The sequence below is a fragment of the Zeus faber genome (genome assembly GCF_960531495.2).
Source record: "Zeus faber genome assembly, chromosome: 1".
NCBI lineage: Eukaryota > Metazoa > Chordata > Actinopteri > Zeiformes > Zeidae > Zeus > Zeus faber.
The window spans coordinates 52744185-52759664 of record NC_137193.1 but is presented as its reverse complement, the minus strand read 5'-3'; the positions used below and the strand labels follow the sequence as shown (position 1 = coordinate 52759664).

General features: G+C 44.1%; 1 protein-coding gene across 1 annotated transcript in view; it reads left to right on the top strand.

The window, feature by feature from the left end:
• The window catches only part of kdm4b (lysine (K)-specific demethylase 4B), a 90273-nt gene extending 75089 nt beyond the window's left edge, over positions 1-15184 (top strand). Inside the window, exons 18-22 of the mRNA XM_079998640.1 lie at positions 10428-10616; positions 10714-10890; positions 11223-11342; positions 12426-12518; positions 13105-15184. Of these exons, the coding sequence (XP_079854766.1) occupies positions 10428-10616; positions 10714-10890; positions 11223-11342; positions 12426-12518; positions 13105-13602 (1077 nt within the window). The 3' untranslated portion in view covers positions 13603-15184. The remainder of the gene's footprint in view (positions 1-10427; positions 10617-10713; positions 10891-11222; positions 11343-12425; positions 12519-13104) is intronic.
• The last annotated feature ends 296 nt before the right edge of the window (positions 15185-15480 follow it).

Here is a 15480-nt window from a genome sequence, read left to right as displayed (position 1 = left end):
ATAACGCTGGCAGAACTGTTAAAACTAATTTGCCTTGCCAGTATAGGGTCCTAGAGCGGAACCGCTCGCGTGCTCGAACTACAACAAACTCAAGCTGGTTAGCCAGCACTGTGCTGGCGCCAGTTTACCGTCCTGTAGTGTAGCCTCCTCGGCTCAGTTCTCTGGTCCACTGTTGTGTTCCCCCAATGTGACATGTCCCGTAGGATAACTGGAACAGGTCTGCTGACTTGAACCATTTACAATAGCTTTGGATACCGAAACTGTTCCCTGTGGTGTTGCTTGTTTCCGTGCTTCCAGTCAAACTGTAGCACTCAGCCTCTGGGGGACGGTTCTTGAATACATCTCACGATGCACCTGAACATATCATCAGTGATGTAACCTGGTGTCCTCGGGTGTTTCGGGTTTCTCAACATCATACATCTTCTCCTAGGCGACCCCACCACGGTTGATCAGACCGCGGTGTGCGTTCAGGTGGCATTCGCTTGTCCCCATGGACCTTTTCTCCGGATCCAGAGCCATCTCGAGGCTTTCTCAGCTGCTTCGGTGATGTTCTTGATGGCTCTGCTCCTTGGTCCTCCTGTGATGCCCAGTACACTGAGGGCTCTGTGGAGTGAGTGACCCACAATTCCTCTGCACCCTACTTCAATGGGCATGCACCTCGCCTTCCAGCCCTGCTCTCGACAGTTGATGACCAGATGTTCATATTTGGTCCGCTTCCTTTCATGAGCCTCCCCCAAGCGGTCCTCCCATGGCACTGTCAGCTCCATGATGACGATGGTCTTGGTGGCCTCAGAGACCAAGGGTAAATCCGGCCTCAGGGTGGTGCCGACAGTGTGCTGCGGGAATCTCAGCTGTTTCTCCAGGTCCACTGCTCCGTTGACCGGATCCCTGCTGCCGCCCTCTTGTGTCCTGCCCTTGGCTGCACTCCCGCCCTTACAAAAGCAATTGAGCTGGTGGTTTTGTGTACTCGGCCGCAGCTGCTGATCCCCTTGCTGATGGCTTATGCAATTGGTTTCAGCACCTGGTTATGGCGCCAGGTGTATCAGCCCTCGCCGAGAGCTTTTGAGCAGGAGCTCAGTATGTGCTCCAACGTTCCCCTTGCTGAGCACAATGGGCAATTCGGGGTCTCAACCTTTCCCCAGGTGAAGCGGTTCCCCGGGCTAGGCAGGACATCATACACTGCCTGAATCAGGAAGGTGATGCGGTGTGGCTCAGCCTGCCAGAGCCAGACCTTCCTCTCCAAGGTCTCCATGGTGGACATGGGGACCTCAAGTGACTGCTCCCACCTTATCCAGGCCCCCTGTTGCCTCAAGCCAGCCGCTCTGCTGGATCTTCCTTCCTGTACTGCAGCTTTCACCTCCTCCTGAATCTGCCTCCGCTTCTCCTTACCCTTGCACTCCTCATGCCAAGGTGTTGGGAACAGTCCCAAGCCCACTCTACCATGGACCACCACGCCCACCAGATCTTTGTGGTGCAGCTGGGACTCAGCATCCAGCACAGCAGCCTGGGCACTCCACTTCCTTCCAGTCTTCTCCACCACTCCAGCCTGAGCCACCTTTGGGTCTTTAGAGTCTCTGTACATCAGCAACTCTCAAGTCCGTGTAACCTTGAACTCTTCTTCCAGAGATTTCAGATGCAACCCAAATCATCTCCTGAGACAGCTGCTGACCTTCCTCCCAAGGTCTCCATGGTGGACATGGGGACCTCATAGACAAGTAGCAGCCATAGTATCCTTGGCAGAATACCATGCTTATATATCCACGCTTTGAACTTGCCTGGGAGCCCGAGTTTGTTAACTGATCTTAGCCAGCTATCCAGTTCCTAGCAGGTGGACTGAACAGATGAGTCCTTGAGGCTGCTGACGAACACATTGGCCAAGCTCTTCATCTGCTTCTCAGAGATGGTTGGTATTTGCTTCCCTTCGATGTTAAACGGAACCTGTCGGTGACCTTGCCCTTCTTCAGCACTAGTGATCTGGACTTGGCTGGTTTGAAGCTCATACGCGCCCACTTGATAAGCTTTTCCAGCCCTTGCAGGATCCATCTGCTTTCTGCTACAGACTCCGTGATGACTGTCAGGTCATCCTTGAAGCCACTGATGGGTGGCTGGCCGATTCCTGATTGGGTCCAGGGGCCCCGACACTCTGGCTCAGCTGGCTTGACAAGCATGTTCATTGCAAGGGCGAACAAGGTTACCGAGATGGAGAAGGATCACCGAGACCCCACACTGCATGAGTGTGCAAAGCTGTTTTTTTTTTGTTGTTGCTTGTTTTTTTCTTGACTGTAACCAGGATCCCATGTTGGCATCCAGCATGGGGGGGGCACCTGGGCACCTGGGCACCTGGGCACTGAGGGTAACATGTGACTTTGTTGATATAAAATTCTCGATTGCTGAGGTGGATAAATCCAGTGTGAAACACTCCCTCTGGGGGTCAGTAAGAATTGAATAGAACCACCCCCATACCACACTCACAACCCCTATTACTGACAGTGATGTACAAGGAATCTCCATACCTGGTAGGGATATCATTATTAGTCAGCCGGCTGATGATACCACACTTTTTTTGGAAGATGCAAGTCAGATACCTCTTATCCTCCATATGATTTTTCTCAGGCTTCTGGTCTATGCTTGAATATATATAAATGTTAACTGTTAACTGTTAACTGTTAACGAATGTGATTTACACACTATTTGCAATATCCCTGTAAGGGAAGAACTTACATATTTGTGTCCCTCTATTTCTACTAACTTTACTCCTATTATTTAAAAAACTCAAATTGTATCTGTGGTAGCACGGTGGCTCAGTGGTAAGCACTGTTGCCTCACAGCAATTAGGTCCCTGGTTTGAATCCCAGCCATTCCAGGTCCTGTCTTTGTGGAGTTTGCATGTTCTCCCCCTGTTTTTGTGGATTTCCTCCATCATCAAATTACATGTATGATATGTAGGGTTAATACTCCTGTCGTTGCCCCTGACCAAGCACTGGCAAAAGAGCTGGAGTGGGTTCCTGGGCCCTGCACTGCAGCTGCAAATATATTGCTCCTAGATATATGATGGGTCAAATGCAGAGGACACATTTTGTTGTATCCTACTTGTACAATAACAATAAAGAGACATTCTAATTCAAAGCGATTGTCCTTGAAAAGTAGTCTTACTAACATATGCAGCTCATGACATCTTGACAGTAATATCAGTGAAGCTGTTGATCGGATGCTCGTTAACTATCTGGAAAAACCGTACTCATTTCAACAAAAAGTGTTGTTATGAATAATTATGAATCTGGGGGGGGGGCTTCATTTCCTGGATTTTACTGCCTCAAATAATACCTTCAGAATTAAAGGGTATTTAAACAGTGAATTGGGAGAATGGAGTCTAGATGCTTCCTCATAAATATCTAATTGTGAATAAGGTTAAGGGGGTGTCCTTCAAAATTATTCATAAATAGTATCCCGCCAATCATTACATGAAGACATTTAAAAGAGCCCTAAACACGAACCCTTCTTTCTGTGACGAATATCCAGAAATAGTTTTATACCTATTTTGTTATTGTTCTCATACCAAGAAATTCTGGCAAGATTGATTAGATAGATTTGTCATTAATCATATTTTTAAAGATATGATGTTATTATGGGGGAATGTTTGGTTTCTTCAATATCCTCAGAAAATAAGAACATTTTTCTTATATTTATAATGATGTTGGCAAGATTTTCCATTCATAAATTTAGCCATAAAAAAACATTTTTGCTATTTTCCTGAAGGATGTTTACCAATATGTGAAACTACTTTCTAATTCGCCTAACAGAAAGGATATCAAAACACTTAATATCTGTATGTTTTATAATACTTTTGTCTTGTGGGATATACCCCTGGACCTTCTGTTGTTGTTCTGTTTGTATACTATCCCCCAGAAATGATGTTAGGCCCGGGGGCAAGCATCGTTTGACCGGGGCCAGCGGCCTGGTGCAGGCCGACACCAAAGTGTCTGTTTTTGACTGGAGCCCGGTGCGGCCAGCAACAGCCTGATGGCAGCATGAAGGTGGATTTGAGAATATAAGGTGGAATTGAGAATTTAAAAAAGCTATAACACATATTCCATAGGGCCCTACATTAAGTCTGTGCTAAAAGCTCACTGGAGATTTAAAAATATGACTACGTAATGTATTGTTATAATTAAGTCATTTATTAAAAAAAAAAATGAACTACTATAGCAGAGTCTTACAAAGAATCTGACAATGTACAGTCTTGCGCCGTTTTCTAAAACAACAAAACAAAATAAATTGAAATAAATGTCAAAACTTTTTGCACTCTACAAAAATCTTGAACTTAGCCTTGATTGGCTGTTCTAGATTAACCAAGAGATCCAAACTGATCACTGAAAGGCCGAGGGAAAATTGGCACTAGGTGCATTCCATTTGCTAATAATTGTGTCTTCTCCTTCATGGGCACTGGAGTCAAAAAAGGACTGGGTAGGTGAAAGCAAGCAAAGTAGTATGGGTACCATGTTGCATTAAACTATCCAGTCTTTTTACAGATCAGTGCTCAGACTAATGAGTTTATGAAATGGGGCCCTTAGTTTTGGCAGCACAGACTGCATGTTGGATCACTACACGCCAGTGTTCAAATAAAACCACCAGGGCCTTCTGGTGGTCCATCTCAGCCACGGAGGGTCCATTTATATAGAAAATTACAATTGACACTGGAGTTGTCAATGCAATGGCAGAGAGCTCAGCCTGCATTCACATGGAACACAGTAAACGGTAACGGGGTAACAGTGCGTTCTGAGTGGCACAAGGGGAGTGAGGGGGAGGTACGAAACAAGCCTGATGATATGTTGCTGTTGTGCTGTACAAAGAATAAAATAAATTAAATTACATTATTTACTGTCTGTTATAATATAAGAAATTATACAAGTAATAACCTGGAACTGCACTCCGGTGCAATCACCGAACCAGCCGCGCCATGCGAGACCACCATGTCCAAATCCTCCATCTGTTTCCTCACTACAACCACCAAACAGCCTCCATGCAATGAATATATAGAAAATATAACTTTTATACCAAGCTGTGGTTTTTATTTAAGCCATTAAGTGTGATACAGAAGACGGCACAAGATATCCAAGATGGCGGCACACGTAGACGCAGTGGCCCGGCACTCTCTGACAGTTACCATCTTTTCATTTAAAATAAGAACCCCCCAAACTGAGACTCTGCGTTTTAGAGGCTGTTGCAGTGGACATGCCCCTGGAGAGTCTAGCTCTATCCCGGCAGAGATTACTCACTCAGCGGAGTGCGTCATCGACACACATCTTTGTTTAAAAAAAAAAAAAAAAAGCTTTTAACAGCAACAATATACATGTTTTATAAACGTGGAATTATTTAGGAGTTTAAAAGTGTGGACAACACAACAAATGTCCAGTCTGTCAATAATATAAGCCTTTGGATATCAACCTCGGTGTGTCATTTAATATATAAATATGCGTATGCCAAATATCGTCAAAGTTGGAGTTATTATGTTGGCTAACCCCAACCCTACCCCAGCTACACCTACCCCCAATTTCACAGACAAGTAAAACCAAAAGATCCTCATCCTGCGCTGTTTGCGGAAGTGACGTAAGCTTTTCTTTTTCGTTGGTCTACGCCATCTACACAATGTATCGAGATGTGTGTAAACTAGTATGATTTAAAGGTTGAACTCGTATCAAAACGGTTTCACATTGTGACTTCACATCACATGGAATATGGAGGAATGATTTTCGCCTGGATTGTCGCTTTAAAGGAAACGATCAATCGGTGTTCGCACTGTTCAGCCTCTCGTTATGTGGACTGTGTTTCCCCATGTAATCTAACGGGAATATTTAACTCGACGGTTTAATATTTATCTACTATTTATAAATCAAACTCAGGCTTTAAAAATTTGTTGAGAGACAAAACGACATAAAGGAACATAAATCTGGAAATATCAAATTTTTCTTCTAGAACACTTTTTTTCAATTTATTTGGCGGCCCATGGCGATTTTAGAAATGCGCGTCATACCGGGTTTTGCTGCCACGGGTCACATTTGTCCCTGTTCCTGACCCCAGACTACAAACCCCTCATCAGCAGAACCACCAGACCACAATAGCGCAGATCTGAACTGAGGAAGCCTCATCATCACTACAGGACTGTTCTGAGGATACCATGTGGGAGCTCTTTGAATACTAAGGCATTGAGCACCACGCCTCCACAGTATTATCTATATCAACTTCTGTATTGACAGTGTAACTACAAAAAAGCAAATTAAAGTGTTCCCCAACCAGAAACCCTCGTTCAACAACAGTGTGTGAGTTCTGCTCAGAGCCCGGGATGCAGCACTCAGATCAGGAGACAGGGAGGCCTACAGAAGAGCCATGGCAGACCTAGACAGGGCATTAAAACTGCCTAACTAAAGTACAAACACATCGAGGACAACTTCAAGGAAAACAATCCCTGCACCATGTGGCAAGGCGTCAGGAACATCACTGACTATGAACAAAGCCACAACACCCCTCTTTCAATTGACACCTCCCTCCCAAACCAGCTCAACACATTATTTGCCTGCTTTGAGGACAGCTCCAACAAGGGACCAGCCTTAATCACCACTTCATCAGAGCGTGACCAGCCACTAACACTCCAGTCCTATCAGGTCAAGCGGGTCCTACATAACATCCACAGCAACAAGGCAGCTGGCCTGATGGTGTTCTGGGTCGTGCAATGAAAGCATGTGCTTTTTCACTAACTTTCAGTTTTCACAAACATTTTCAATCTGTCACTACAACAAGCCACAGTCCCTACCTGTCTGAAAACCGCCACCATCATCTCTGTATCTAAGACCTCAGCAGTCACAAGCCTGAATGATCACCGACCGGTTGCTCTCATGCCAGTAATCATGAAATGCTTTGAGAGACTGGTGTTGGCCCACATCAAGGCCAACAGATCCACAGATGACGCCATCTCGTTAGTGCTACACACAGTTCTCACCCACCTACAAAACCCCAACACTTACCTCAGGATGCTGTTTGTTGACTTCAACCTGGCATTCAATTCTGTCAACCCAAACAAACTGGTCAACAAACTGCAGACACTTTTCCCATATGGAATCTGTAACATTGCTGGATAAAAAATAGCCAGCAAAGGCAGTAGGTAGTCATTCCTACATTGGTCTCGTTTACAGAAAAGAGCTGTATGGAGTCTGTTCAACATTAGATGACATTACGGATACATTATGTAATGATCATGTGAGACATGTCTAATATCACGCAGACTAGGCATTAGAATCGGTTTTGTTTTTCGACCAGCACTTTGCTCCTCGGCTCCCCGCCCTTCCCGGATGGTCTTGGTTCCCTCCGCTGACAGAGCCCCCGTCCCCAGTGGCAGTAACTAACCCAAACTCATTAAATCAGTGTGTGATCATTTTTAACCCGTCCTGCTCTCTGCCTCCAGAGAAGGAACGTTCTCCACCCATTCTATCTCTCCCTGTCCGCTCCCTCCCTCAGGCTCTGCTGTGGTGCGGTGAAGCGCTCTAACTCTAAAAGACATGTCAAGGGTCTGAGTGTCATTTAATTAGAAAAATTATACAATTTATGAATTTAAAGCAGAATTTCTGTGAGAAAGAATTGGTGCCGGTCCACTTGTCCTGGAAGATTTCATTGTCCAAATGGGGGAGATTCCGGTCAGATATTATCTGGGTTTATTGAGCTTAAATACAATTGATAGGCAGGCAAATAAAGAATGAAATCATCAAGATATGAAGATTTATAATATTTTTTTAATTTAATATTTAAAATAAAATATGTCCTGTAGGTTAACAGCGTTTTAAAAATAAATAATTATTACACATATAACGACTCAACATATTTTACACAATGGATATTTACTGGCCGCTTTAGGTCAGAACTTAAATATAATTTAAAAGAAAAGCCAAACTATGGATATATGTGGCCCTGTTGCAACAAGTCATTATCTTTCCGCTTCTCCCCAGAGTTCTGGATACTGAGCTCTGGTGTGTGTGTGTGTGTGTGTGTGTGTGTGTGTGTGTGTGTGTGTGTGTGTGTGTGTGTGTGTGTGTGTGTGTGTGTGTGTGTGTGTGTGTGTGTGTGTGTGTGTGTGTGTGTGTGTGTGTGCGCAACCTGTCCACGAAGGCGGGGTGGGGCTTATCCCTATTATGAACAAACATGATTGGTTAGAGGTGAAGGGTCAGCTTTAGATCGTCCAAACTAATTGGCTTTCCTTTGCAACATGCCGATTGCGGAAATAAACAGATCTGCAGAATTTTTTATTTTGACACAGAGGAGGAAAATATGGCAATAATTTTCTTTATCATTTTATCACCGAGCACTAATTCAAAATTTGCTTAGAGGGAATTTTTTTCACTGGACATTATGACCGGTGAGATTTAAATATGTCGGACTTCAACAGATTTTCCCGGTCAATAACCAGAAATTACCAAATAACCCAAACTCTGATATAAAGACCTGTCCCTATAGAGAGTGGGAGTGTTTCAGTTTCTCGTCTTTGCCGCCGAGCGCCACGGTTCGGATTGGACTAACCATTTTTCCAAATGTTTTTTTTTTTTCTTTTCTTTTGACAGAGCCATTGAAAGGGCAGCACAGTAATTCATTTGTCTAAGGCAGATATACTATATTATTTGTAACAAATGTAATAGTTGAGCTTGTGCTGTGTTCAGCTCTAAAACCAGATTGATTAGGACTTAATACTGGGTAACTTGAAAGGAAAGACTTGAGTTGGATGTCTATCAAAGATTCCATGGTTTTTTGCTAAGCAAGGTAGTTTGGAGATTGGACAGTAATTATTTAATCATCATCTGTATCACCTCCTTTGTATAAAGGAATTACGTGGCCCAATTTATAAACACTAGGAATTCTGCTTATTGAGTTAGATATAAAGAAAGTTAGATATTAATATTATATTATTATTATTATAATGTATATAATTAATATATATTAACATTAAATATATACATTAATCACTCTATGATAATTGGAGTGGACAGTTTTAGAAAAAAAGGATCCAATTTATCCTCTCCAGTTTAACTCCTGGTATCAATGGCTTGCAAGGCTTCAAGTACATCATTAAGAGAGACGGGTATCAAACAGTGATTCGGGTAGGAATGATCAGAGGAGTAGTATAAAGTTCAAACTTGGAGGTGATTAAAGGGGTCATTTCATATCCAAGTGACAGCCCAAGCCTGGACTGGGGGGTGAAGGTCAAATATCTGGGCAATATCAGGTGATATCAAACAGAGGGCATAGAGGTGGCTGGCTCCCACATGAGTCATTGCAGCACATTTGATGGGAGTATCTTGGATCCATCCATATTTAGATGAACCTGTCCAATTTAAACAATTCTTGTCTGTCATCAAATAAATATAAATTGTCAATGTAAGGAATCTTCCAGTACACGCAATAACCGTTTAGCCAGAGGTTTTACCAGCGAAGAGGGCTAAACCTCATGTCCCCAAATTTAGCAGAAAAGGGTAGTTGACCAGAGATAATGAAGTTCTTACTGGTGTTCCTGAGAGTCTCAGAGTTAACCGAAGTCCCTCTTTAATGTAATTTGTGATGCGGTGATGTTGCCTGTAAGGATCCTCTCTACAGCTCCAGAGTAGACGGATTGAAGGATTCTCAGGGGGAACAACAGCCAAAGTACCCGCAACCAAACTCGGGGTGCCAGCAACACCTGCACCGTCACAATCAGCAGCCTCCACAGCAGTGGAGGGGCGTCAACAGGGACTGCCGGACCCCTGGCCAAATCAGGGACGCGAAAAGCACTCCCAGCAGCAGTACTAGCTGCAGCCTCTGGGCCAGAACTATCTAAAGCCGGAGCACCGGCAGAAGCCGCTGCATCAGCAGCTCCAGCAGTGGCACTCTAGATAGGACCAACTACTCACGCCAGCTAAGAGTGAGCTCCATGAACTCTGGTATACCTGGTATCTCTGGGGAGAGGGGAGGGCGCTTCGTGGGCAGACAACAAGTGACACTCTTCCACTCTAATGAAGTCAGACCTGTTGCTCAGTTCCATGGACTGATGTTTACTAGGATGGGGAGGCAATCTACTGTGGTACCCGCCTCTCCTGACCCTCTTCCATTGCTCCGAGCATTGTGATGTCGAGGTGATCTTGGGTCTAGCTTATCTCCTCCAGGCTCGCACGGTCATCGGCATTTCCGCCGCAAGGGGGCCACTACGGTAAGGGAGCGTGATCTCAAAGTCCTCCTTATGCGCCTGGAAATGTCCCCCACAGAGTTCAAAGACTGTCTTTTCTAGAAGAGTTTGAGGACCAGGGGCATACTGTTCTCACATTCCGAAGAGGGAGGCGGAATCGAAGTCAATCAAACTTGGCACGTGTAAATATTGACCTCCCAATTTTAACCTCCGTTGTCATCTCTCTTCGCAGAAGTGTGTGTACTGTCACAGCCGGAGCCCTAAGGCGAACGAGGCCGCCTGCATCCAGTGCTCGCACGAAAACTGCTCCACCTCCTTCCACGTAACCTGCGCCCACATCGCAGGCGTAATCATGAAACCTGCTGACTGGCCCTACGTCGTGTCAGTCACCTGCCACAAGCACAAAAGCATGGATAACAAGGTGAGTGCAAGTACTGGACCTACGCAGCTGAAGGTCTCTGCTTTCAGTGGTCCACTGCCCTAAATCTCATCCTCGCCCCTTCTGCCTTCTCCCTCAGCCACAGCTAGCACCCAAGGGGCCGAAGAGGCCAACCCTAGGACAGAAGGTGATTGGTCGAAGCATCGACGGATGGTTCTACCACTGTACGGTCATTGGCTTGGCAACGCAGACCTACTACGAGGTCAACTTTGACAACGGCTCTTACTGTGACAACGTTTTCCCCGAGAACATCATTGTAAGTCTCATACTCTTTGCTCATACGTGTTCTCAATAGTATGATGAGGCCAGGTTTTTCATCAAACAAGTCTCAAGAATAGGCAGCTGAGTATGACTGTGTGTGTGCATATCTGTACATTTATGTATATATTTTGATGTACTCATTGCAATTTAAACTTCTGCCAGTTGTATTATTTCGTCTTTAACTTGCATCAATATACCATTTGAATCCTGTCATTAGTCTTGAAAGCTAGTTTCCACTGATCAATATTTCTTTCAATTTCGTCTTCTATTTGTAATGCCAGTTGATAGTCATATTGCAAAATCTCCCTCCCCAATCCTCTCTGTCAGAGTCATGACTGCCTGCATAACGGCCCACCGGATATGGGGGAGCTGATGGTTGTCCACTCTGCGGAAGGTCAGGTTCTCAACGCCTCCTTTGTCAGAGAGCACATCCACAGGCTGTACCAGGTGAGAGACCCCCCCCAATGCCCTCATCCTCACATAATTTCCGCATCATCCTCATTCTCCTCTTAACAATATGATCCAATATTGTGTGTGGTGTTCTGATATTTCCCGGTTGAATTCCAAGTGATCTATACCCTCTTTATAAGTCAAAGTTGCAGACTTGTAGTTTAGTAAGTCTTGTGGAGAAGATTCTCTTTATTGATCACAGGGCACACACACCACAAACACGTGCACCACTGCGGCGACGGCGACCAACACGCACCCACATGCTTCAGATGGTGGCCAGTGAAATTTATTCTCTGCTTTTAACCCATCCTTGCTTGTCCTTCCTCCGGGGGGCAGCCAGAAGCAGTGGGCAGCATACAGCAATGCACCTGGGGACCAATTTCAAACATCCATCGCTGGTCAGACGATGATGTTCTGTATGTTTTCGATGGGGTTCCTTACTGATGTTACATGGAGGAAACCCAATGTGAACACAGGGACAACATGCATACTCCACACAGAAAGGCCCCTCATCGGCAGATAACCCACCGGAGCGTGTTGCCAACAGCTGGCTTGATGGATTGGATGGATTGATGGGCATTGAACAGTTTTATCTTCATGTTTTATAAACTGAAAACCTTGAATCTTATTGCAAATCTTGGATTTCAAATTAAAATGAGAATTGATTTACGGTTATGAAACTAAGCTAATGGAAGGTACTGAAAGGTAATGAAGGTAGTATTGACCTGCCTCCCTTTATGGTCGTTGCTCATCTTCGTCTTGAGCTCCTTCCAACAACACATTCTGGCGAGTTGGATGATTGTAGAAATGTTATCATTTTATTTTACTTGTCCAAGCCTATTTTTAAGTTTTCTAACTCTGTGATATTCTGTGATTTCACTCCATAAGTGCAGCTATACACAGCTTGTAAACAATACTATACTTCCAAGAACCATCTTCACCAGGAAGTACATATCACAGATTGATTCATCCTTTATAATCTTGCAACAATGGCTACTTAAAGGGACCTGATCCCACAACCTAAACAGAGTTTGACGCCTCCTGTTGAAGTTAAACTTAAACCTTTTCTCCTCCCCCCAGGTGGAGTTCCAGGACCAAAGCCAGCTGCTGTTGAAGCACACAGAGATCTATCAACTGGAGCAAGAGCTTCCCAAGAGAGTCCGAGCCCGACTGGTTAGTGGAAGGAGCGTACTGTAACATAGTACATAGTCTATGAATTAATTCAGTAAGAAAGAAAGAAATAAGAAAAAATAATGTTTATTTACCATTTTGACCAGTTCACCAGCTTATGAACCTTCCTGATCTTCAGAATGCGGGTTAGTTGTCAGCTAATGGGTTTAAAGGGGTAGACATGCTCAACTTACCACTGTCCAATCAATGTTATGGCTAGACGGAAAGAGGAAGAAATATCTGGAAAATAGTTGGTTAGATTAGGTTAGTTGAGTGTATCGATTGATTTTCTCAAAACCCATGATAGACATGCACATGTGGTCACCCTTAATTTAAACTTTTGTTCTGTACAAGATACAAAATTTTGACTTCAAGTGCTTGACCTTTTCTCATTGCCTTAGTTATGGCTTTTGAACATCAAAGTCATCAGAGGAAAAAAACATGTTAAAGCCTCTCATTAAAGTCCTATGCTTGGGTTGAAGGTTCTTGATAGTGTTTTGAAACATATATACAGGCACTTTTTAGCATGTTACACAAAGAGATATGTTTGTGGAAATGCTGTATGTTATTTCTCCATGTGTCTGCCCAGGCCATACCCGGAAACACTGTCCCAGAAGCCGCCTCCAAAGACGGCGCCCAAGCAGCCAAACGGCGTTGCCTGCCGGCCCACTCTGCTCCGTCCCTGGGCCCCAAAAACCAGATGCAGACCCTGGATCAGTCCGGCTGCCATCCCTCCACAGCACCACAACTAGAACATTACAGTGTTACGACCCCATCTGCTCCTCTTTCCCAGCCCCACCCCGCCCCCAAGGACGTCATGGTCGACGGCGCCCCTATGGCCTCCAGCAGCTCCCTGGCGAACGCTTTAACGGAGTCAGCCTTGGCCTCGAACCCCACGCTAACCTCCGCATCGGCCCCTTTCGAGTCGACCTTGAACTCCGACCCTCTGCTGGAGACCCACTCACCCCCGCCGCCCCCCCAGCACCTCTCCGACGGCTACACCCCCAGCACCGGCTACGTCTCCTACATGGAGAAACTCCTCAGCTCACACTTTCCTCAGGACGACGAGCCCGAAACACTGTATTAAAAAAAGGAAGCAGAACTGGAGCAGCATGAACTAAATCCAACAGGAAGTAAGCTTAACCGGGCTAATGCTAATGCTAAAGGCTGTTCGGGCCTTGGCAGGGACGCAGACACTCAGAGTGTTCCTCTTTAGATGCAAGCTGGTGTTAATTTTTTGGTTTCTTTCCGTCTTTGCAGTGATGTGCTTTATGCCCGTGTAGCAGCCGCTATGGACGACGAGGCGTTCCTCCCCTCATTCCTTCCTTCCCTCTTTTCGTCTGTTCTCTCCATTGCTGTGCTTTCCTCCTCAAACCTTGTATTAAAACGAGCCTCCAGATGCCAGCAACATCATACCTCTGCATTTATTTAACTGCAAAAACACTTCCGGTTTATTTTCTTTCTTCTTCAGGAAATTACTTCTGGTGACCTCTGGGCTTTTATGTGGGTCGGTGGTCAGTTTTTGTGTCGTTCTTAATCTTAATGACCAGCAACAAAAATGTATATTTTTTAATGGAGCCGCTCATGGCTCAATACCTGTTTGAGGACACAACAAATATAATGAAGAGCATCTGTGTACAGGACATTTCTAAACGCAGTGTTTTTATTTGTAAAATGCAAGAGGTAAACGGGGACATGGGTTGTTACACGGGGATTCAGCATTTAAATGTCTAAAGTTACATATTGACATAAACTATTTGTACTAAAGGAAAAAATGTATGCCAATAGCCTAGTAGACTTGAGTGTATTGTTGTCCGCAGGATGAATTTTCGTGAAGCATGTGAACGTTATTTATCAGAGGAAAATCATTATTTCACATCCCCACTGCTTGTGTCCAAAACAGACCTGGGGTTCTGTGTTGAGCAAAGGTAATTTATAAAACTTTGTTGATGTTGTGGATTACATCAACGGTAATCGCTCCTATCGATCGGACTCATTCATTGTTTAATCATCTCAATCCCAGAGTTATTTACATATATTTTGTAAATGGGGGGTTTTCTGAAGCTATAGAGTGATATGATGTTGTTTACAGTCATATTGAGGAATATTAGAATGTCATCTTGAATATTTACCAAATTTACAGATTTAAATAAATATTGTAGGCAAAGTCTGGGACTTTTAGGTAAATAATAAAAAGGACCCCAGTTATATGGACTTGTTTTTGTATCATACATGATCGAAATTGTATGTAGAAATCAATGTTGTAGTCGGCTACTAACAGCCTGTTTTTTTTTTTTTTCTATTTCACTACGACTTTGGGTTCATTTTGTATAAGAAATTAATTAATCGCAAATGTGGCGATAATTTTGAAACCTATTTTTGCAGATTTTCACTAGGACAAGCTACCGTTCCTCTGAAATAGTGTCGGTCACATTAAGTGATGTTAAAACTACTGAACGCTGTCTCACTGTACATAGCTCAGTTCTCAGACATGTGAAGCAAATCTGTCAACATCACACACACAGCTGTGTCATTGTTATTATTTTGTATTTGCTTTGTCATTTGTTGCCACAAATTAAATATCCAAACAAATTGTTGTTCCTTTATTCAAACCAATGCACAAGGTGAATTTGATCTTTTCATAGAAATTAAAGCTGGGTTGCTATGGTTAGAGGCTCTTGTCATCTTTCTGTGCAGAATAAACAGCATTTTATTCAGCATTTTACTGTCTTTCATGTGTCGGCCTCATATGGTCAGATTGTTTGATACTCCCTCCTTCTAAACCATGTTGCCAAAAAGTGACTGTAATCTTAACCCCTGCCATTTGATTTGTTTTCTTCCTGACCAGACATGTTTTAGTATTCCTTCACTATCGATAGAAAAAAAAACAACCTTGAACGAATCAGCTCTAAAATTTTGAGGCGAGCTGGTGGAAGGTGCTGAACCTGCGAGGCATAAACCAGCC